Below are 24,649 nucleotides of genomic sequence, written 5' to 3'. Positions count from 1 at the left end.
CTTTCCCTTTTTTTTCCCCGCACATAGTACGAGATGTAAGAATCGCTGAATTGTTTCGAATTAACTGACTTTTTAAACAAGGGGATAAATGTAGAAAAAAATACACGCGAATTAATTTAATTTTCATGAAATTGCAATCAGTCGCAATTAATTACGCAAATGTAATAACGATGATATATATAATTGAAAACAGACTAGCAATTATTATTATTGCCAGTAATTTATATCGTGGATATTTTATATTGGAATAGTATCTCGAATTAATTGCATCTCTCTGGCGGCTGCGTTTCAACGTTTAAGTACACTCACCGCTAGATCTCAATATTTTGACAGATCGATAAGAGGGTCTTGGAAAAATGGCGGTCGCGCAGCGGGCCCCGCGTACTATAAATCCGTCACGGGATAGTTCCCAGCTGTACCTGACGTCCGCAAACACAACATTGCTTTTCATGCTCCAGATATATCTATCTGTTTGCCTAGTCGTTTCCGTATTCGGCCGCGGAAGCGAAAAGCGGAGTATTGATCGAGTGAAAGCATATTTCTGCGATGCTCGTCTTTGATTTTTGATATTAGAAATTCTCATTACGTATCCCTCGTATTTTACTTGACGGCGCACGCGCGCGCGCACACACACACACACACACACACACATGCACGCACACATGTCTCGGTCCTTCTCTACGATTACATCCCTGCCGTTCTCATTCGGTTTACTACGCCTTCAGGTGCAACCTGACGCCGTACATGCTAGATGGAATTCGATATAAGCGTCCCTTGAACACGGAATCATTTAACACGAGAAATAAAAGGAGGAGGTAACTGAAACATTTCCAGCTCTTATTTCTCAAAGGTTTTGTGAGCCTTTTACTTGCTGCAATCGAAAAAATTCTTATTGCAGTCGCGCTCTACGCGATTGCGAGACACGATATTCTCAACCTGGCTGTAACGTATCATCTTTGATACATCCCTCTATAATGCACTTCAAAACGTGCAAGGCAATCTTGGTGCCTCGCAGACAAGATTTCGCGTGTATCACTATATATATGTATAAGAGGACGTATATATACGTATATATATCGCCTCGCGCGCGTATGTATTTGACTTTGTACCCCGCATAACTTAAAGTTACAAAGAAAAACGTTTCTCATATAACTCGGCGCATTTATATCAAATTCGCTCGAATGTAGACCGCATTACGAAAGAGTTTAACCGAAGTTTAAGAGGTACCGAGGAGAGAGAGAGAGAGAGAGAGAGAGAGAGAGAGAGAGAGTAGTAGGGGGCTAACTTTTCGGGCCCTATCCGCGCTACTAAAATCCAAACGATACAAGGAGCCTATCGCTCGAGCGAAAGCTGAGTCGATATATCCCACCCGTTTCCCACGACTGAAGGAATACTTAACTTTAAGTGCGGATTGGTGAGTGTGTGTATGTATGTACGCTTTTACTCACTCGGCGTAGGGGCGCTTAGGCTCTTAATAGAATACCGATACTTTCAGTCAGTCATTCGATATCGTGCTACAAGATATCCGAGGCCATCTTCCTCCGAAAGTATCGATATCTTATTTGTAACAATTTCCCGACGAGAAAATATATCGAAGAAATTAAACGAAATTCTCTCGATGCATATAATCGATGCGTATATTTACCGTAAAATTATACTATCAAATTATTCGAAATTATCGTTCTCGTCAAGTATAGCATTATCGTACATTATTTATTCAAGATTATTCATCTCATCGAGATGCCTTCTATTCCATCCCGTCCGCTATCTATATAGCTCGCGCTCGCAATATCGAAAGTGAGGCGTCTCTGCCAAAACTAGTCAGCGTCTAGAGCAAAGTATCCGGGGGGTATTTTGAAAGCAGGCATTCCTATCCGCACCCTGCACTCTTAGTCCACCTTACGTTGTTGCGTAGAGTGCGGCTCCCGCACAGGCGCTCGCGGAAATCTCCTCCTTCTCCCTCGCCCTCTCTCCCTCTCTCTCTCTCTCTCTCTCTTCCGTTCGGGCTTGTTCGGGGCCGGGGTGCTCCCATCTCGGTCGCGCGCTGCTCCAACATCGGGCACTTTCGGGCGCGCGCGTGCGAACGACCGAGAGAGAGAAAAAGAGGGGGAAGGGAGGAGGGGGTTACTACGTTGTGCCGCTGCGTGGGTGGAGGGGAGCGGTGCCCCGCGCTCCAAAGCCCGTAGGCCGCCGCCACTACTCGGCACACGCGATCACTGTGGGGCACAGAGAGAAGCGCGCGCTCTCTCTCTCTGTTTCTCTTTTTCTCTCTCTCTCTCTCTCTCTCTCTCCCTCTCCCCCCTGTGAATGCCTTCTCGCCGCTGTGCCACCCGCTATTTCCGCGCGACGCGTGCTCGCCGCACGATCGGGACGCGCGTTGTACCCCGTGAGCGTCGCCGTGACTCGTCGTCGTGAGAGGGTTAGTGAGTACCCGGTGTGCCCCCCCAAGTGCTTTCAGTCGGCGAGAAACTTCCACGCGCGCGGTTCGGTGAGAGAGAAGGAAGAAGGAGAGAAAAGGACAGATCGCGAGACGAAATATATACGTCGCGGAGATATTTGCGAGTGAATTTTTAATGTGAATCACCGCATTCGCGAAGAGGGTGGATTGTGCGCGATCTCGGAGAAACACGGAGTACAGTGAGGTTGATCTTCGATCGGCCCCCCCACACGCTCCCTCCCCCCCCAGCGGCGGATCCCGTGTGTGAGCCACGTTGTCTGCTCTAACTCTCGTCTCTTCTCTCCCTCAGAGTCGAACGACTCCGCGGTCGGAGACGGCAAGAAATCGGCCTGGATCATCATGGATTGGACCCGAGGGATCGGTCTGACCAGCGTGTTATTGTTCTATCTCGGATGGATCGGGGGTAAGTGTGTTGCACAGTGTGTTTTGTACGTTGTCGGTTTTTGCGTCGACCCGGCCTCGTGCGCTGACGCATGAATCGGGGCCTTTGTCGAACCGTTTCGTTAGCCTACGAAGGAGAGAGAGAGAGAGAGAGAGAGAGAGGGGCACGACGAGACGTATCCGTCGCGCCGCGCGCTGCTCGATCGATTCGATTAATCGTCGACGATCCGCGTCGGGAATGCGCGGCGTTTCGGACATCCGCCGGGGCTGCTTGACTATCGCGCGACGCTGTTTTGCTTTTGTTGTTCGCAACGCGCGCAACGTCGATGGCCTATTTGCGGCCGCTATTATGAGCGCGGGTGCACGGTTGACGATAACGCGCACGTTGAGCCGCTATCTGGAAGGTAGCCATCGGAAATTGTTGCACCAGGGGTGCGACACTTATCATTGTAACCGTTGCCTGACATAAGTATCACGTCTAGATTTCCGCCATAAATTCTGTAAAGCGATAAATTTGTAATTATTGCGCTAAGTAACTGTGTTCTTCGATAATTTTATAAGCTTTGGGAATACTTTATTCTTTTAACTTGAAAAGTTTTTCCCACTTGGATTATCGCATCAATATTCTCTTAATTTTTCGCCGATAATGGTGCCAAGTTTTTTTTTAAGGGTCTACGCGCAGGCTATTTTCTCTCTCGCTCCTCTCTGTTCACGAAATTAGGAAAGTTATGAAATAGGAGAGATATACTTTGTGTGGAAGGGCTGGGCCGCGTTCGAGAATATTACTGATTCTTGCCGCACTAGCCGTTTGAAAGTAGTCATACATTTATTCCGCCGCGACGAGAATGACGTTCTATTGGTAATAACTAAAGTGCTGAGTTTCTGAATTTTTAAGCAGGCTCGAGTGACTTATGCATTCGAGTTTGTGGAGAGTGTAACCGTTGAATACTTAAGTATTTGAAATGGTTTAAAGAAGCGATAAAATATGCTTTAGGATCTGCGTGCAGAAAAAATTTAAAAGTATGATTATATTAATATCTGATCCGCGGATGATCTCTGTTTGAAAACTAAATCGTGAAATCTGCGATATAAAATCGACGGCGTTAGAGGCGGGCATTCATGCGCCGAATAATGCAAAGAACCGTTTTGACATTTCGCAGATGTCTTCTTCTTTTATTGAATTTAAAATGATGGTTTAAACCGTTTTGAAGCTCGTACATCATTCCACTCGTCGAGGACAAAATGCCAATCGTCGGAATCCTTTAAAATTTCGTAAAAGCCAAAGCGTCCGAAATCATTTCGCTGGGAGCGAGTGCGGATTTTATGCGCGCACGAGTTTACAATGTCTCATTTTTAATGCGCGTGCGCGCGTGTGTACGCATAAATACATGAGCTTTTTTTATGAGAGAAAGAGAAAGAGAGAGATGCTGCCGCGATTCGAAAGAGAGTACAATTCAGCTTGCGAATGTAAAACGCGTGAAAAAAATAAATGACAACGCAACTGGCAGAAAGTATGTTGTCGCTTTTACTTCCCCCTCCCTTTGTCGTCAACGGACATTATCCCGGTGTTTCCGGCTTTTTTCCAACGCTCTTCAATTTGCGAAACGATTGCGGCGTACGAGATATGCATTTCCGAGGATTCGCACCTGTCCTCGTCTAATTCCGTTCTCGTTGCACTCTCTTTCGCGCAAACACGCGCTCCCATACCACTCATTCCGAAACTCATTTCGCGATATGGGATAAACAACGGGTAGGTATTGTCGGAAAACGCGAATGAAGCTCGAACGAAGATAATTCCGAGCCCAGTACGAGAACAGTGTTGTACGAACCAATTATGCACGTGATGCGTCGCGTTTCACGGATGTGAACGCATCACGGACTTGACACTTGTCGTTGATCGAGTATCGGGACGATGCCATCCTTTTTCAAAAAGTGCGAGCATCATTGTCTAATATTGCTTTGAAAATTTGAAATAAGATAAATAATAAATAAAATAAGAAGATAAAATATATATATAGGAAAGAATGTAGAAAAAAAAAAGAAAGAAGCGACGTGTATATCTTTAGGCACGCAATTCATAGGATTATCACCCGCAGGAGATTTTTAATGTGACATGATCGATCCCCAGCTAGCATAAAATATAAAGAATCAGCGATTAAACACTTGGTATCAGTAGCGAAATGACGATACTTGAATAACATCCCTCATGATTGACTCGACTTTGTTCATGTTTGCGCTGTTCCCTCGGGCTAATGCAGATGAAAAGAGGGGAATTACGCGATCGTCGTGCGAGATATCGACGAACGAAAAAAAAGAAGTCGTTTGTGAGATCGATAACGATACAGGGTACGGGGGAGACCCTCTGCGTGTCGCAGCGGATATGTATGTTTATCGCGTATGAACTTCAATTTCGTGATGGAAGTGGATTAATACAATTTAATGGCGCCCCGGGAGAATTATATGCGCGTCGACATCTCGTAGCTTGATCTTCCTACGAATACACATACATGTGTATGTACGTGTGTGCGCGAGCGCGGGTATGCGAGTCCTCACGATATGCATTGGCCTGAGGAGGAGGCACTTCCGCTCGGTATGCTTTTAATGATAATGAAGATAATGACAATAATTTAATTTGACCCTTTGCAAGAGAGAGAGAGAGAGGGAGAGAGAAGGAAGTCGCGTTTTCGCGTTGAACCGAAAAGCAATATCCCCTCCCCAAATTCATCCCTCGCAGGATGCAGTATGCAAATATTAAAGAGTTGCATTTCCCCATCTCATCTCTGACGTCGCACAGACTTAGTCTTAATCTTTCCTGTTATTTATCTTGACTGTTTGTTTCCAGTATCTTTTACCGACTATCTCTCCGTAGCGCTCTTTACTGCTCGGTGTTCCGTGTAATTTTTGTTACGCTCCTTGGGAGACTCTGCCTCCGTTGCAATTAATCTGCATTCATTCGTGTATCTTGCCGTTTGTCTTGTTAAACGGGGCATTATTCTATAACTCTCTGTTGACACCGCATACATTTGAAATAGCTACATTTAATCCTTATTTTTTTATGCGAAAATGTGACGGCGTAATTATTTTAACAACGATGGCCGTGATAATTATTCGCGTATACCCTTATCTTAAAGGATCGAGATAATGCCAAATAAATTGTATTTTTTTTTTCTCTCTATACTCAATGTAACATTGCTAATACGAAGACCGCACATATTATCATTTAATGTAGCCTCTCACAAGCTGCTTTTATACGTAGCTTTCGCGCTTCTAATCTTATGGCTTTACGTATAACAACGTTGCTAACGCTTTTAGGAACCCGGACCCCCAGAACATTCGCGTAAATATCTTTTTCTCTTTTATCTCTCTCTCTCTCCTTTTTTCCGCCTTTCCTTTTCGCGACCCACCGACTCGCGTAGGAGGGGCCGATAAAAAAAAAAGGAAAAAAAAAGAAATGCGTATGTACGGTTGCGAGACGGAAAAAAAAAAAAAGAAAAAACGCGGTCGCGCTTATGAGAAATGCAAACGACGTCGGTGGAGATCCGAGGAACAACTGTCACGGTCGCGTTCATTTCTGCTTCTATTTCCATACGCTCGTGGCGTGAAAAATATGAAGTCGCATCGCCGCCCCGTAAAAAGGAGGGCGCATGCAAAGGATGCGTAATACCGTGCTTAACCGCCACCGTCCGACCCCGTTCGCGGATCTTTAACCGCGCCGCCAATTTTTCACCACCGTATATTCCACACCATGATCAGATACAGCCGCATATTGCCCGCACGACACGATACCGGATAAATCTGTGCGAATCTTCCCAAAATCGTCCATCGCGTAATAAATCACGTTCGTTATACTCGGATGATGAGATAATACTTTTATAGATATTAATCGTGCGGCGCGTTACACTTTCCCTTAACTCTTTGTTAGTTAATCGATTTAATTTAATCCTCTTAATTTCGTTTAATTTAAAAAATTTCCTTTTATTATTTCGGCGCGAAAACGAATACCGCGGTGTACTCTTGTTCGTTTTATTCGGAAAATATATCGGAAAAATAAGGACACTCGTGATACGCCAAATTTGATTTCTAATTTGTGTTCTCCAAATAAATGTTTCTCAACCGCTCGGAAATACAGAACTCATTTATTAATTAACTCGTTGCCCATTAATACCGTTTCCATCCGGGTTAAGTAAATACAACCGGCGCACGTTCGTCGGCGGACATTTCGGTATGTTCTGTTTGTTCGGTCGTCGAAATCGGCTGGGTTGAAAGCCGCGACCGCGATGGCGCATAAACCGATGGTGAGGAGCGAAGGGTGAACGCGCGACGGGAGTGAAAAACCGGATCCCGGAGGGTAGAGGGAAGAAGGACGAGGGTGGAGGCGGGGGAGGGGATTAACGGCGCGCTGCGGCGGTGGTGGCGTCGTTGTTACCGTTGTTACTATCGACGAAATTACGATACCCAACGGGATGAAGAGAAGAGGGGAGGGGAATGAGGTGGGGGGTTGGCTGCGGCGAACTGTGATCCCCGCGCGATAGTTTCGAGACGTAACGCGCCCCATTCCGCGCCCCCGTTTCCCCCTTCCCTTCTACCCCGCGTGGGTTAACCCCCGCAAGCGTTTGCCGGCCGTCAGATCGAAAAATCGCGCCGTTATGTGCACGCGCGCGAGCGAGCGAGCGAGCGAACGAACGAACGAGCATCGCGACCCTCGTACTCGAGAGACGCGACGTTACATCGGATTCTATCGCGAGAGGAAATTGCGCGAGGTAGCGCGCCGGCTAGAATACAACCGGCGATTTCTACCTCGAAATCGCGAAACGAGACATTTAGTCCCGCTCGTGAAAGAGACGTATATGATGTCGAGCACGTTCACCCATCTTCCAGTTTCCGGGATTACACGAGAGAAGTTCGCCAAGAGCAATGAAATATTGTTCTCTCATATTTTTATTACATCTAGTTACCAATCGTATTTCCTTTTCTTGTTTGCGAGAGAGAAAAAAAGAAGTCTATCCAAAGTTTCGACATTATTATCGTAGCGTCAACAAGGGACAAAAAAAAAAAAAAAAAAAAGAAAAAACGCGGTCGCGCTTATGAGAAATGCAAACGACGTCGGTGGAGATCCGAGGAACAACTGTCACGGTCGCGTTCATTTCTGCTTCTATTTCCATACGCTCGTGGCGTGAAAAATATGAAGTCGCATCGCCGCCCCGTAAAAAGGAGGGCGCATGCAAAGGATGCGTAATACCGTGCTTAACCGCCACCGTCCGACCCCGTTCGCGGATCTTTAACCGCGCCGCCAATTTTTCACCACCGTATATTCCACACCATGATCAGATACAGCCGCATATTGCCCGCACGACACGATACCGGATAAATCTGTGCGAATCTTCCCAAAATCGTCCATCGCGTAATAAATCACGTTCGTTATACTCGGATGATGAGATAATACTTTTATAGATATTAATCGTGCGGCGCGTTACACTTTCCCTTAACTCTTTGTTAGTTAATCGATTTAATTTAATCCTCTTAATTTCGTTTAATTTAAAAAATTTCCTTTTATTATTTCGGCGCGAAAACGAATACCGCGGTGTACTCTTGTTCGTTTTATTCGGAAAATATATCGGAAAAATAAGGACACTCGTGATACGCCAAATTTGATTTCTAATTTGTGTTCTCCAAATAAATGTTTCTCAACCGCTCGGAAATACAGAACTCATTTATTAATTAACTCGTTGCCCATTAATACCGTTTCCATCCGGGTTAAGTAAATACAACCGGCGCACGTTCGTCGGCGGACATTTCGGTATGTTCTGTTTGTTCGGTCGTCGAAATCGGCTGGGTTGAAAGCCGCGACCGCGATGGCGCATAAACCGATGGTGAGGAGCGAAGGGTGAACGCGCGACGGGAGTGAAAAACCGGATCCCGGAGGGTAGAGGGAAGAAGGACGAGGGTGGAGGCGGGGGAGGGGATTAACGGCTCGCTGCGGCGGTGGTGGCGTCGTTGTTACCGTTGTTACTATCGACGAAATTACGATACCCAACGGGATGAAGAGAAGAGGGGAGGGGAATGAGGTGGGGGGTTGGCTGCGGCGAACTGTGATCCCCGCGCGATAGTTTCGAGACGTAACGCGCCCCATTCCGCGCCCCCGTTTCCCCCTTCCCTTCTTGGGTTAATGGGTTAACCCCCGCAAGCGTTTGCCGGCCGTCAGATCGAAAAATCGCGCCGTTATGTGCACGCGCGCGAGCGAGCGAGCGAGCGAACGAACGAACGAGCATCGCGACCCTCGTACTCGAGAGACGCGACGTTACATCGGATTCTATCGCGAGAGGAAATTGCGCGAGGTAGCGCGCCGGCTAGAATACAACCGGCGATTTCTACCTCGAAATCGCGAAACGAGACATTTAGTCCCGCTCGTGAAAGAGACGTATATGATGTCGAGCACGTTCACCCATCTTCCAGTTTCCGGGATTACACGAGAGAAGTTCGCCAAGAGCAATGAAATATTGTTCTCTCATATTTTTATTACATCTAGTTACCAATCGTATTTCCTTTTCTTGTTTGCGAGAGAGAAAAAAAGAAGTCTATCCAAAGTTTCGACATTATTATCGTAGCGTCAACAAAGTTTTGACATGTGCGTAATTTATTTCTTTACGTTATAACATTACACGTGAGTAGCGTTAAATGGACACGGGACGATACGTTAGTTTTCCATCGTGGCTCCGATCCCTTCGTCCGCATTTTGTCCCCGTCGTTTGATTTTAATTGTCAGCCGTAAAATGTATAGTTGGAGTGGCCAAAGTGCCGCAATCGGGTTAACGAGGCAACTTTTACTTTCATGAAGAGATATAATTCCGCGAAGTACATTATATTATATTATATTCCGACCGCGTTTCTCTCCGAGCGAGCTAGTTATTTTCGCTCGTGTTTTATACGCGACGCCGCTAGTTTGTTCGTCCCCGGTAACACCGTCGTCGCTAAGTATCTCCGGATGCGCTTACTATCTAGATCCTCTTTTCGCGTATAAGATGCCCCAAGTTTGCCCGCACGTCTTCTTTCATTCGCGCTCGCATTCTTCGAACAACTTTGAGAACGCGGGGGAGAAAATTTGGATTCGACACACTATCTGCTCGCAACTTTTTCATACTCGACATTAAATATCTTTCTAAGACTCGAATTAAAGTTCCGTTAAAGTGAAATCTAGTTGAAATCAAACGAGGAATAAAAGTTATCTTTATAACACACTCGCGCACCCTCATTGAATTTATAATCGGAGAAAATTTCTTCTTTCCCAATTTTCTCCCACTTGAAACGGAATAGTTGATAAAAATCAATCGAATTTATACTTGTTTTCGAAATAACGTACGCGATTTTGTTCGAGATACCCCGTATACATTTAGATCTACTTCAATATCGTGCCCTTAACAACATCGGTGGCCGTAACGCCGTGACGGCATATCTTCTTGCCGTCACTCTAAACGTCGCAAGCGCAGAGTATTATTTTACAAGCGTCGCGCAGTTACGTTCAATTAAGCGATTAAAACGCCGACGCCCTGCGTCGCGCGCTTAATGCGTTTTAACAATCTACGAGAATTAACATTACGTGGCTCTCTCCGCCGCGAGCTCGTTACGTACGAATCCTTATCGACTCACCTTTTATCATCGACGTTATTACCATTTCTGAAAATTTCTCATTTCTATAAATTGACTTTTAAGGACGAATAAATGTTCTCCTCGCTATTGCAGGTCCGCTGATATTTCCTCTCGTCAAAATTGGGGAGCGAAGGGGGAACAAAGGCCGGGGCTCCTGCATAAATGTTCGACATCGCGCACGAGATGGTTCGAGATCGCCGCACATCTGTTGGCCGCGCGCCGCGGGGATCCCTCTTAAGTGCATAATTGATGTATACGGGATCGACTGGCCCTGGCCGATACGTGATGATTCATGAAAAGCGATTTCGCTCAGTGCCACGGGCGTTTAGGCAAACTATCGATACTTACACATACCGCTCGGCATCAAAGACCGTACGAATTGGATGGCTAATATCGATGTATGGATGTCAAATACCGGACGGTGAAAGCGTCGAGATATAACCGATATCAAAGGCAAACTTTCGCGAATGTCGAAAGGTGCGTCAATCCGGGCACTTTGCCCTCTCCTTTAACGCTCTCGACCGTTAAAAGGTACATATACAACGACGCGCCATTTCGGCCGGCATTAACGTAGCGAGAACTCGCAACTGACAAGCCCAGATGAACAATTACCTTACGAAGTTCGGGTTGCGCGCGAGCGCACCGAGCGTGCGCTCGCTCATGAACCGCGCCGGGAAATAGGTCGCTGGTAATGGGCCCGGTAAAGTCCTCGTGAAAGTTGCACGGTTGTTTATGGTCGCGCTACACGCACTAAGCCGAGACGGGTCGGGCTTCGGGCTACCTGCTACCTATCTACAGCTATAGCTTAGCTCCAGCCGTGCCGACGTTCGTCCCACGCACGTAAACGCCCCACGGCGCGCGTGTCACACAACACGGATTTATCCCTCCGCTAACCCTGCACGCCGCTTCTATCTCTATACTACCTCGCTCACCTCCTCCCGTTTCTACCTCCGCAGATGGTCGGGCATAAACGTAAAAGTGGTAAACGTCGACGGGGATGTAGATTATATACGTGTTTCCCGTATACGCGTGTGCATGTACACGTGTAATATATATGTTAAATCTAGACGCGAGACCGCGCCGCTTGATGAAGGGGAAACGATACGGCCGTTACCGAGTTACGCCTCTCCCGAAAAGAGGAGAATATTACCGCGGTATCCGCGGATCGGTTATGATAACGATACGATTTTATGCATCGCGCCTCACCACGACCAATAGACGCGCTCTCGTGGCCGCGTTACACGAGCGTTTACGATCGAGCGATCTGCACGCGATGTGGCAAAAGTGGCAGTATAGATATGGAATGTCGAGAGCGATACAATGCACAATACGATCGTAACAAATGACAAAAATAAAAATTTCGATAGATACACAAGAGCTACTCTTTTAAAGATTTATTTATTTTAAATTTTTATTTATAATTTTTTTTATACGTTATTTAAAAATATATATACGTTATATATAATATTGTATCGCTCTATATTCTTATTGGAATCGTATACGGTAATTAATAAAAGGACGCGTTGCGTTTCTAAAGGCAAATTTAGCGACGCAAATGCAGCTTTATTTTTGCAATAGCAACTTCGAATGGCATTAGAGTTTACAGACGCCAAGTTTCGCGACGACGGTGACGAGAGAATTAGGGAGAAATATGAAGCGAGATGAAAGGAATTGTTCCGCGAATTGTATCCAATTGTATCTGCAGGATCGTATCGTAGCGGGGGCAATTAGCGCATTGTATTAATTTACGACGGATACACGGCATTGCTTTAATTAAAACAATTCCAGACAGTTCGCCTACGGTATGACACGCAAACTCGAAAATTAGCGAGAACGGGTCGGTATCGTCATCATACCCGCACTCGTAATTGTATTTGTCTGCGTCTTGGCTTCCGTGAACTGTTTAAGGTGGTCATCAATGATCTTCAGGTCGTCGTCGTCATTCAAGCCAATAAACCGAACGCGACCAATTCTTCGGAATAACAATTCTTTCGAGTATTCGAATGGACGGGAGTATCGAAAGAGTTGTTTCCCTGTGTAAATTGTCGAGGGGACGCGTTTCTCGAGAATAATTCTCGTTACGATTACAACGCGCAGGGAGGAGGAAAGGATCTTAAATAAGTTTAAGCTGTTCTCTTCGGAAGAACTTTCGGATTATCGTGCAAATTGATAATAATTATTATTCTTTCTGTAATCCGCGTGTCTTTCATATCTTGTGAATACTTTTTTTTTTTTGTACGTCGTTTTCTTTAAATCGACAATCGAGACATTTGCATCGCGACACCGAGCTCGATAATAACGGACTTCATTAAAGAACGCGACCGCCCGCGAAACCTTGTCAACGATGATTTAGTTTTACGCGCGGCGACGCTTTATAACACGGACGGAGAAAAATATTTCCCGGCATTTAAATCCACCGTTTCGCGGCTTATACATATGCATCGTTTTACGAAATTGCAAAGGCAACGTAGAGGCGGCACCGCGAGCGTAGAGAGAGAGAGAGAGAGAGAGAGCGAGGAAGAGTTGCAACGCTAGAAATTTCGAATTTAAACGAGCCTATTTGGATTCCGACAGACCCACCGTCCATTTTTGCGTAGAATGACCGGCGCACGGCTGGTATCCGACAATCGGCGGCAACCGGTAATCAAAATAATCGCCAGCGAAACTTTATGCGTGATGTAATGCGGCTCGCGACATTTCTCACGGCGAATCACGCGAAACTTTCATTTAATATCTCGAAGCGAAATTAGTGATTCGCATTGCGTGTAATTTTATTGCAGCTATAAATTATTTCAAGGTAATGTTCAATACAAAGTTCCTATTTAAAGAAAATTAAAAATAAATAAATAATTATATATTATAAAAGAGTAAAACATGCTTGCGAGAGAGAACATATAATCTTTATATACAGATAGATTTCCAAGTATCGAATGCGAGAACGCGGATTACTAGCAAATTACGATAATTACTAATTGTCTAATGGCAGGCTCGTTGATAAAGTTCCTGACGATCGGCAAGCTACGAGAACCGGATTTGTCTCGAGTACATGCGTATGTACATGCGAGGAGCCGTTAAATTAATCGGCGGTCGGCCGGTCGAATGAGAGTCGTTCAATTAAGGTGTAGTTGCTGTTGTACCTTAATGAAAGATGTAGTTTACTCGAGCACAACGATCTCGCGAAACTGGGTTACCGATCCGCGGAAACCAGCCGGATAGATTAATCCGCCGCAATGTTCGCGCCACGGGCTGCGTTTCAGCGTTGGCAGGATGACTTAGGTCCGAGACTGCGATATTGAACCGAGCTTTCGGTTCTATAAGCGAATCTCAAACACCCGTAATTATGTTTCCTTTCAGAGAATTGACAGAATTCTTCCAATTATACATATTACATCCAGCTATAATTGTCTTTTCTTAGATTTGGCTCCGTTAATTTTAGTATCCCTCCACTTTCACGAATACTAATCGCGCCTTATGTCATGATAGACGGATCACGTGACAGCAGATGACAGCTTCACGTGCGCAACTGTTTTATTCGTGCAAACGTACGATGATTAGGGGCAACTCGCACTGTGAAGAGGATATTCTTAATTTTTATTTTTCAAGATTTTTTCGTTCCCCCCTAAGGATCAAAATTAACGAGAAACTCCATCGGATATTCTATTATAATACCATGAATACTAATAGATGGCTTGTTAGATCGAAAGCTGTAATATTGAAGCAAACTTTAATTCTGTAAGCAAAGTTTGTTTAATCGATTTATATTTTTTCTTTTTTTTATATATAGTACATATTTAATTACATTCTATTATAATAATATCGTGGTTAAAGCCAATATTTTACGGCGTATACATAAATACGAAAAATAATAAAACACGTGATTGTTAATAACGTCGACGAGAAGGCATTTTCATCACCTGGCACCGGCTGAAAAATCGGTGCGACGATTCTGTTTCGCGAATTAAGTGCGCACGCGGAGCAATTTCGCGTAAATTAACCGATTTAAAAAACTGGCCGAGCCGACATCGTTGGATATATCTTAGGCTCTCTATCGGAACGTGGCGTCTGCCCCCGTTTGTGCGGAAACTAGATTTTTTCCCGAACCACCGTGTGTATGTGTGTGTGTCGACTTACCGCCGTCGGCTTACATTATACGTAGATGGGTGTAAGCGGTGTCGCGCGAATTAAGCGGGCGGCGTGCGCGGAATTCCGATCGCTTCATCGGGATTCGACGCAAATATGCTATTAAAACAAATGGGATCGACCCTCCCCGGGTGCCGCGACGGAAGAATACGGTTAATTACGAGCCTTAGAATTCAATTACAGGCTACGTAGCCGCCTGTAAATTTCCGGCCGGTTACCCGGCCGGAGGCCTCGTGCCGCGATAATACGGATACAATCGTAATTGCGTAATTACGATTGTCCGCGCGGTGTAAATTTTGCCGCGGCGCACGCTCGGAAAATTCGCCGCCTAGAACAATACGGCGACATTCGTCACGGAACATTGCCGACTAATGGACTGCTTTTCGTAGTATGGTAAACGTTAAAGATCTCCGCCCGGTGCGAGATGGCCATGAATTGCCGTGACAATTTCCATCTCGGATTTGCGTTATTAATATAACATACACACACACATTTTACATATAATATTACATACGATATTCTTTCCTTAAGCAATAAAAATGTACAATAATAATTTTATTAATTATTAATTATGTAATCTCAGGAAATATTATTTTCATATTGTGATGCTGGGACATGCATTATTAAGAGCAAATAGTATGACACCCCGTCGCAAAAAAATACGCTCAATTAGAAGCCATGGGATTTAATTACGGATCACATAGACATCATGATAACCCATATAACACAGACACACAAATCGTAATTGCGTAATTACGTCTAATGACGGAAATTCCACGTCGGCTGCGATAGCGTCAACTTTGTGGTATGTAGAAAATTTAGGAAAACAATACGATGACGTGTACAAGTCGTTACGGAGTCGGTGCATTACCGGCGATAAATCGCTGGAACAATCAATGTCACATAATATTGCGATTGACTCGTCGTTTACGTGCGAAACTGTATGTTTCTCAAATAAAATGAATCTTCGAATCTGATATTATATATATATATGAATTTTTTCTCTGAAAAGAAATTTGAAGCCTGTGTAATTATATTACATACGGTGAATTATTTCTCTCCAGAATTAATTACGCGATTTTAAACGGTATAGCGAATCTATTCAACTGCTGTTTCTTTTTCTCGATTTCTGAAAAATCCTGACTCAGAGGATATGTCTTGTTTAGATAATGATCCAACCGCGCGATCACCCTTATAGTTTCAGCGAAAATTTACGCCGGAAAAAGGCGGACGATGCGTCAGCGGCAAAAAAAGAGGAAAAAGAGAGCGCCGAGTCTTCACCCGTGTCATGCGTCACGCATGCCTCATTATACTTCTAAATAGACTTTTTTTTTGCGCCGGTGGCTCTGAAGAGGGAAGGGCGAAGGGATAGAGTGTCCCGTTGAAAACCCTCGCGATGGGAGTCCAAACGGCCATTTTCAAGGACAATATCATAAGCGCCCGCTCGTGTTTGCGCGTCACTCGCGCTCCCCGGAGTTCTCGTGTTACTCGTAAATTGACTCGTTTTCAATTAACGGCGATTTTAAGCGATTAAAGCGTGCCACGCCACGCCTCCTCCTTCCCCCAGATGATGATGATGAGTACCATCTGCCGTTGTGCGCGCGCGCCGTGACGTCGGAAAAATGAGTGCGCGATGTGTGCACCGAGTGCACCGACGCCATCGGCGTCATCCTGCCCCTGGGATTCGAGGGAGTCGAGACCTCAAACGGATGAATTCGAGTTGCACTTTGTAAACGGATCGGCGAGTATTCGTTCAAGGATATATCATATGAGAGCAACATTTTTACAGTAAAGATATCTTTCCGGGATTGTGAGAAAAACGATTTATTAAATTAAGCATGGAGTGACAAGTAATAAAGAGAAATACTTTTGGCATTTATGTGTTTGTTCGAGGTTGAAGAAGAAAAACCTTGTCGACGCCCATGGTTACCCGGTCGCGCGTGGGTGCGCTTGTCTATCTTCCGCTTTTTTTCCTCTCACGCACGAAACGGGCACGAGTCGGCAGGGGCATGTGCGTGCTCTGTCATCGAAAAGTCAAATATCCCATACCATTCGTTGACAATGTAGTATATTAATATACTTTCACGGCTAACAGAACACAGAACGCAAATCCTTATCCTTTTTTTCTCGATGCTACAACAGTTTTGCAGATTTAACTTTATCAATTTTTCAAAGAGGTTGCCCCGAAATGTGTAAGAGTAAAGAAAGTAGGTAGAGTCATCGTGTGTCTCTTTTCTCTTTCGAAATCTCGTCCGCCTTTCAGAGATCTCTTTTCGACTTTCAAATTTTCCGAAAAATTACTTTGTACTTTGAACTACTCCGGGCCGTGGAAATTTTTTGCGCTCGACCACTGTGACTTTCTACCCTTGCGTCCTCCAGTCGAGGGCGCGTGTGGCAGCGACACACGCACGCTGCCATACGCGGTGGTCTGCGTTTTCTCCGCTATATCACCGCATCGAAACCCGCAACGAAGCCCCGCGTGCAGCCGCGCGCAAGAGTCTACGAATTACTTCCGTGTTTATAAAATAAACGAGAGAAGCGTGGCGTACATAGGGTGAGGGTGTTTTCCGTCTCCCTTTCTCTTTCTCTTTCTATATATATATCTCTTTCTCTCTCTTGTCGGTCTGCTTTTACGCGCGAGAGAACATACGCCGTATTGTACTGGGTATGCAACCAGAGAGAGACAATGGGAGAGGAGAGAGAGAGAGAGAGAGAGACGTCGTCGTACGTTTCTAAATGTTTTCCTCGCGGACGGTACAGGCTATGTTTTCCGCAACAATAGCCTGGTCCCGTGCAAGTGTTATTGACGGAGCCGCCGTCTCGCCACGGTCGACAGAAGGCAGCCCCGACGTGTGATTACCGTGAATTGGACTGTGCTGCGCGATATGGAACTAACAGAGGAAACAAACAGTCGGAAGTGTCCGTCTCTGCGATTTTCGTCAATCGACGATACGTTGTGTGGAGAACGGATATAAAAAAAAAGGATGCGTTGTACAAAACATAGAGAAAATTGAGAGTAGATAAAAGAACGCATATTTTTTTTTTTCGATTGCAACTTACATTTAACTGAAAGCAATCTCCGTGAGATTAATTCTACATATGTTTCAAGCAGATTCCGATGGCATTGCGGTCATTTTATAATACTTGCATTCCGGATTCTCGATCGTAAATACTGAAGTTTCTGATATTTATCAGAATGTAAAAAAAGATTTTGTTAGAATAACGATAATTATATAATTCGTCAGACAAAGCCCGGATAAAATAATTGTTTGATGGAGCCGTTTATAACATCACGAAGCGTACTTTTAATGTTGCTTGTCATTAATTATTCGCAAAATCGCGAATGTAGATGCTGATCTTAAAAAATTCACTCGAGCATCTATGAATCTGACATCTCGTTATAGACTTTGCTGCATTTTTTTATTTTATGCTATTATAAATTTATCTGCTCTGCAAACAACTGACAATAAGACATATTTTGAACTCTCTCTTTTCCTCTTCTCTCGTGCACGTCAGAAAAACAAAGGATATTATTTTTAGGGATAAAAATTCTTTTTCTCGAGATTCTTCTGTGTTGTTCTAAACTTAATTAGCGATTATAAACGCGAGAACAATATTTTTGATCGGTCGAATTAAAAACGGCATTTGCCCCGCCGTAGAAGCAGTGTCGTTATCGATGACGCGAGATTTATTTGCATCCGCCGTCGAACAAAACGTATCTGACCGTACTTCCTCAATTTATAACTGCACCTATCGGATAGCGCGAAACAAAGTTCGATAACGTTTGATATTTAATGGAAAACGTTCGCTTCGCGCTTTGACGCGGCGCAATTCGCGACGAGAAGATGAGACAATTATTACTCTCGGCGTAGTAATTATTAATAACGGGCCGGGGAAAACGCTTCGTTTTTCCGGTCAAGCCGGGCACTATATGAAATCACAGCGAAACTGCGTTCGGAGAAACAGCTTTTGAAGCGCCGCCGACGATCGCCGGCGCTTGTTTCGCGAATATTTTTTTTTTTTTTTCACCAGCGAGATAGCGTTTTTTATTCGTGTGTCACAAACTATGCAACCGACGCAGTACACGTTGTAACGTTTCCTACAAGCGGCGATGCGATCGAGTAGGTGCATGACATATGCTCGCACATATATATACCTACACACACACAAACGCGCGCGCGCGCGCGTGCGTAAATAATCGCCGCGAATCGGTTAAATTTGCACAGGCTAAATAACCTGGGAATCGCACGTCGGACATTACATTAATTATATTATTAGCGGCGATCATCGGGTGATTTTCGCGTACGCGCGTTCGATTACGACGCGTGTATTGTATTGATAGCGCGCGACACAGCCGTGCTTGTTGCTGTTGCAAAATATTTGCAAAGGAAGGAGGGAGTCGATCGATGTTGTTGCGATTTTATTGACACCCTGTCGTCGATATAACTGCGCTTTTGTAAGTCTCCCATCGCGAGTGACAATGCCAGGGAAATTGGCGGCAACGATCGCATTGTTTCTGCGAAAGAGCCGCGATACATTTGCGCTCCGCAATTTTGTGCGATTCGCGTTTAATTTATATAATTATTTTCTCGTTTAAAACACGTTTAATCGTGCGGCTAACACATTTGCAGAAATACTATTTATCAATTAATAACCGATAAATCGCAATTATATATATATATCGTATACTCATATATCGTATTGTGAGAATGAAACCGCGAAGGAAGAGTCGATGAAATATATTGAGTTCTTTTTATCGGTGTGTTGATTGTATCTGGATGTGATAATTGAATTTTTTCGAATCGCGACCGAAAAGTGTGAGAAAAATCATCGATAATTTCCACGAGTTTCCAGCAAATCGGCGGAATCGCTTGCAATTCTGGGCCCTGTTAGAATGTAAATTACATCCCGAGCGCGATCATCCGTCGAGTTAACTGAATTTTCTTTCTCTGTTCATATTATAGGCAGATTATGCATTACGGGAGAGGGAGAGGGAGAGAGAGAAATCTAGAGCGGGAGAGAGGGCGAATCGTTAAACGGAGTTAGTCAACCCGGTTAAATTGCGACAGCCTCATTAACGGCGCTCCGAAATTGACTNNTCTCTGTTTCTCGAAACAATAATCACTCCGATGCCGCCAGCATCTTCCAAATGAGGACCTAACGAGGCATACTTTAACCCCGTCAACTGGGACGGTCATATGTGTGTGTATACCCCGTGCTAGATCGTGATCTTTCGCAAAATCGACGAAGCGCCGAGTTTGTAGGAAAAGAAATCAGAGAATCGATCAAGACCCCCTCATATTCGAAGCGTTTATTACCACGAATATTTTGAAATTCCAATCAAATATTGTTAAATAAGAGCTTGAAATCATAGACGAATCGGTATTGATTACCTATCATCGCGCGGTGATGCGCAAATATTAATTATATTAAATCATTAATATGTAAACACTAATTAGTAAATTACCATTTTGTAAATATCAATTACCAAAGATGCCATTTATTGCTATTACATAACCGCTATTAATATAATTGTCGTTCCTCTTTCGATAAGATGGCCTGCCCCCGCGCGTTCCTGACATCTCGTATTAAAAAAAATTGACGCAAGAAAGACGGTTACATAAAATATCTAGGAAATACGTTCGTGTGTGTATGTGTGTGTGTGTGTGTGTGTGTGTATCAATCTAGATAACATCTCTCTGCTGCTTCGTTCGACATCGATATCGCCCCGCGTAAAAGTATCGATACGATTCTCCCTTCGCCGTGTAGCAAATCCGCGGGTTCGTCGGGCGTTTCAGCATCCGCTCACATTAATGGCCGCGGATTATAGCCGCGGCCTATTATTATTCATAACGTATTATGACAATTCCATTGTGCCTGTTCCATCCGCGGCGTTTTACGATGAGCGGATCGCCCGCGTATTGCCGCGGGTATTATTATGTAAAACATGGCGATGCGGCTTAACGTACGTCGGACGCGCTGTATCAACATCGCGCAGAGGAGCTTTAAGTGCTTCCCGCGCGCCCTTAAAAGCTCTCCTTCCCCTCTTCACCCCATCCCCTTCCTCTCAACTACTCTCGCGTCCTATTTCTCTCTCTCTCTCTCTCCCCTTCTATCTCTCTCCGCGGGTTGCATCCGAACATATTGTACGCTTCTATAAAAAGGTCGTTTTCGGACTTTTTCGGCGACCCGGTTTATATAAATGGGATCGGGGAAAACGGCCGTGTTGCGAGGTCGCTTCCTCGGATACGCGAAATAGGATCGTGTATATCGGAGGGCAATCAATTTGGTAGCGCGGGGCTTTCTACGTGCCCTTTAAATAATTTGCGAGCGCGCCGATATGCCAGGCCGGCTTGTGCAACAACAACTGTCGAATCCACTAACAAAATTTCCGATGAGGTCGCCCCGCGGGTGTCCGATAAATTCCTAAGTCTCGTCCGCCGGCGGGGATCGACCTGGAGCGATGCGCGCCGCGGAGTCGATCCACGATCGATGTAACGGTATTACGAGCACATTTTCGGAATTGCGTGCGCAGGGGCAGCCGCGGGGGAATAATAATTCATGGAAGACTGCATTAAGTGATTGCGCAAAAATTCGCGATATTTACCTCGTTTATCGTAATAAAATTGCGCTATCCGTATCATCTAATTCTATCGTGGTTACGTACAGTCGTATACTGTGTATTTATCATTATCTCATCTCTATTTCCGATTACTCTAATTATTCCAATTATAACGTTTACTACTACTTGTGCTTAATTAATTGTTACGAAATACGCGTTTTTTTTTTCTTATCTATTCGCGTCTAAAAATATATCTCTATTATCACACGTACCGTCGTCGCGCGCTTGGCGATGACAATAATAATACAATACGTCATGTGTATTAATGTGTGCACCGCTCTTATAGCAGCGCGACGAGAAAAAAGGGACTCTTTTAAATTAAAAGAGATGTCTTGTTCACGTGCACATTCGCGCTGTTAGACGCATCGGAGAACTTTTTCACTTTGAATAATAATCCGCGTATATGCCTCTTTTATGTTTATCGTCGCCTTTGATGAAAGGAACTAATAAAATATAAAAGGGAGAAAAAATATCGCGCTAATAAATTGCGCGGAGCGAGAATGTCACGCGCGTAGAGCGAGAACGTCTCCCGTATCGGTCTTTTGTGCATCGAAATGCGCACACGTCAACGATATCGCATAAGTAGTTTTAGCGAACTCGCGTCGTTAAGGTGCATTTGTACAATGCGCCTGGCGAGAATAACAAGAATCTGACGCGTGATTTTCCATTGTTACGGCAATTGTACCCCCGCGCCGTTCGCTAAATTTAACAATGGCAAAATTACACACGTTACACGCTTTAAATTTATCGGCGCGATTTAATTGTTATTATTGTTATACGATTAATCATATCGTTTCGCGCGCGAAACACTTAAGTCACCGGAAATGTAATATTATTTTGCGCCGAGAACATGCGTTATAGGAGAGATACGTCTGTTTTCGAATTCGCGGTTTTGAAAATGACGATCGTACGGAATGATTTGATGATTCGCTGGTTTACCGCCTTGTTAGGGAGCAGCGTTCGCTCTCTCTCTGTCTCGATCGCCGTTTACATTACACGGGAAATCCATTTATTTCCTTACACAGTACTCACACAGTAACTCTAAAGAGCCAAATGCTGATATTCGCGTCTTTTGTTGAACATAATCATTATTATAATAATTTTATAATAATAATAACATTCTACGAGACATCGGTTCTGTTTGAAAAAAAAAAAAAAAGTAATGTTCCGATGCGTTTCCATCGCATTGCGAATGTGAGGTGATTCTGTCCGCGATCATATCGCCAAGAGACACGGATTTTTTCGCAGTAGAGTAAATAGCAATATCTTCTCGCGCACACTTCTAGTACATATAACACACACACACACACACACACACACACACACACACACACACTCTGTAGATATATATAATATTTTATAAAATATATATTTTTCAATTTCCTTTATGGAGAGCGAGAGATTGGATTCGAGCAAATGTTCGGATCCGGCTTTACGTGTCGTGTCACGACGGCTCGATCCTCCCGGAGGAGGAGAAGCGTCCTTTTAAACAACGCGCTTTGCAATACGCAACGTTAATAAATATCGTAGCCGCAGGGTGCGGAATATTTTCCGGGACGCGGACGAGAGAGAGTTAAAATCGCCACCGGCCAGCGAATGTTATCGATGGTACACGGGTCCAACGATACGACCGTACACCGTACAAACTGATAATTGCTCGGTAAATTGTAACCCGGCGAAAGCGTAACGTCGTGAATATTTAATCGATATTAAATTTATATTACATTTCGATAACAATTCCCCGGGCGTCGCGCGTCGGTACGGCGGCCCGACATAATTATTTTATAGCAATCGCCAATACGAACAGACAACCGCGAATATCGGTTCGATGCGATGCATTCGTCTCCCTCTCTCTCTCTCTCTCTCTTTTTTCCTCTCTCGCTAACGATATGCACTGTCGCAGTTTATTGTTTATATCGCGTTATTTGTTTTGCAAACTATACCGAAGAACTGTCTGCGCTTCGCTTCGCGGCAAAGTAGGATATCTATTTCGAACGCATTTTAATGAAATCGATCGCACAAAAAAAGGAAGATTCTTCCTGATATCAAGAGGGGCGGCGGCTGGACCCGCGACACTCGAGATCTCAAGGTTCAGGAAAAACGTCAAGCCTGAAGTATCTCTCGACACGGAGAAAAATTATGTTAAAAAATTTAATGAAATTTCTCTCATGTGTATCCGCGAGAAAATTACTTATCATTTTAATATATATATTACAGATTTCGACAACCCCTGTGCGAATCGAAATTTAAAGATAATAATCGGCGTGGTTTATTCAATGGTTATTCAATCGCTTCGATTGTTTAAACTAATTATGAAATAAAATCGATACACGTGATGTTATTTTAAAATCCCATTAAGAGACGATACGGCTTGTTTAAACGCGACGTTGGCGTAAATCAGCCCGGTCGGCTCATTTTCCCGAGCTCGCATCTCCGTAAATCGCGTAAATTACGCACATTTCTATGAAAACCTATCGGGACGGCATAAATGAAACGAGCGCGAGCGCATGATGATTGCCCTACATATTGCATAATAATTACGATCCATTAATGATAATTCACAACAGAAGTATCTTGCGAATTATGTGATATGCCCGGCCGTACCATATTTTATCGGGATGTATAAACATACGCATGCATAAAACTAAACTCACATATATAGTTTGCAAAAAAAAATTGTTTTGCTGCCAGCGAAGAAATGCGCGTCGTAGGAATATTTTTGGCGAATTTTTCTCGAATGACATACGTATACAAACACATTCGTGTATGGCATAGGAGATTAAGAATAGGATCAAGTTCGATCGCATGCGCATTAATTATTATCGACGAGGATCAATGGGTGGGGTCGAGTTAGCAACGATGTTACGTTAATGAGAATCGATGACAAATTATGACGTTGCGTTACCGTCCTCGACATTGCCATGACACTGCATTATTATTATCCTAATATACCGTAATACCGTTAATTGCGATCTTTCAGCCCTCCTCCCCTACATTCATCCAATTGTCGTTACACGCGCGTAATTTGCAGGGAATAATTGTTTTTTAATACGCTCTCTCTCTCTCTCTCTCTCTCTTTCTCTTTCACGCGCGCATAATTTTATCGCCGTTTTATTAACCCTTGGTATGTCGTATCACGTGTTTCGTATGTAAATATGTCGATACTCCGAAACGCGCGAAACTGTATTATTCATTACGTTTTTACAGCCGATTATATGCGCGATAACAACGGGTCAACAATTCGGCGGCATTGTCCGCGTGTTAAATTACAATCGCCATCGATACGCGCTCGACAACGAGCTCTCTTCGAGGTTCATGTATACACGTGACATTACGATCTACGATAATGTTATGCATCTTTAACATATTTGCCATCGACATAAATATATATATATATATATATA

At 44.2% G+C, this 24,649-nt stretch overlaps 1 protein-coding gene across 4 annotated transcripts in view; it reads left to right on the top strand.

Annotated features, from left to right (window-relative positions):
- Positions 1-24,649, top strand: part of LOC115243866 — a 189,473-nt gene that overhangs the window by 80,818 nt on the left and 84,006 nt on the right. Inside the window, exons 1-2 of one of the 4 annotated variants that reach the window (XM_029821138.1) lie at positions 2,180-2,632; positions 2,748-2,861. The exons of 1 other annotated variant lie outside the window; for it this stretch is intronic. In XM_029821138.1, coding sequence (XP_029676998.1) covers positions 2,798-2,861 — 64 coding nt within the window. In that variant the 5' untranslated portion in view covers positions 2,180-2,632; positions 2,748-2,797. Of the gene's footprint in view, positions 1-2,179; positions 2,643-2,747; positions 2,862-24,649 lie in introns of those variants that run through there. 2 more of the 4 variants (XM_029821137.1, XM_029821136.1) reach the window with 2 other exon arrangements.

Source organism: Formica exsecta, unplaced genomic scaffold (assembly GCF_003651465.1).
Source record: "Formica exsecta isolate Colony F162 unplaced genomic scaffold, ASM365146v1 scaffold744, whole genome shotgun sequence".
Lineage (NCBI taxonomy): Eukaryota > Metazoa > Arthropoda > Insecta > Hymenoptera > Formicidae > Formica > Formica exsecta.
This window is presented reverse-complemented; position numbering and strand designations above follow the sequence as displayed.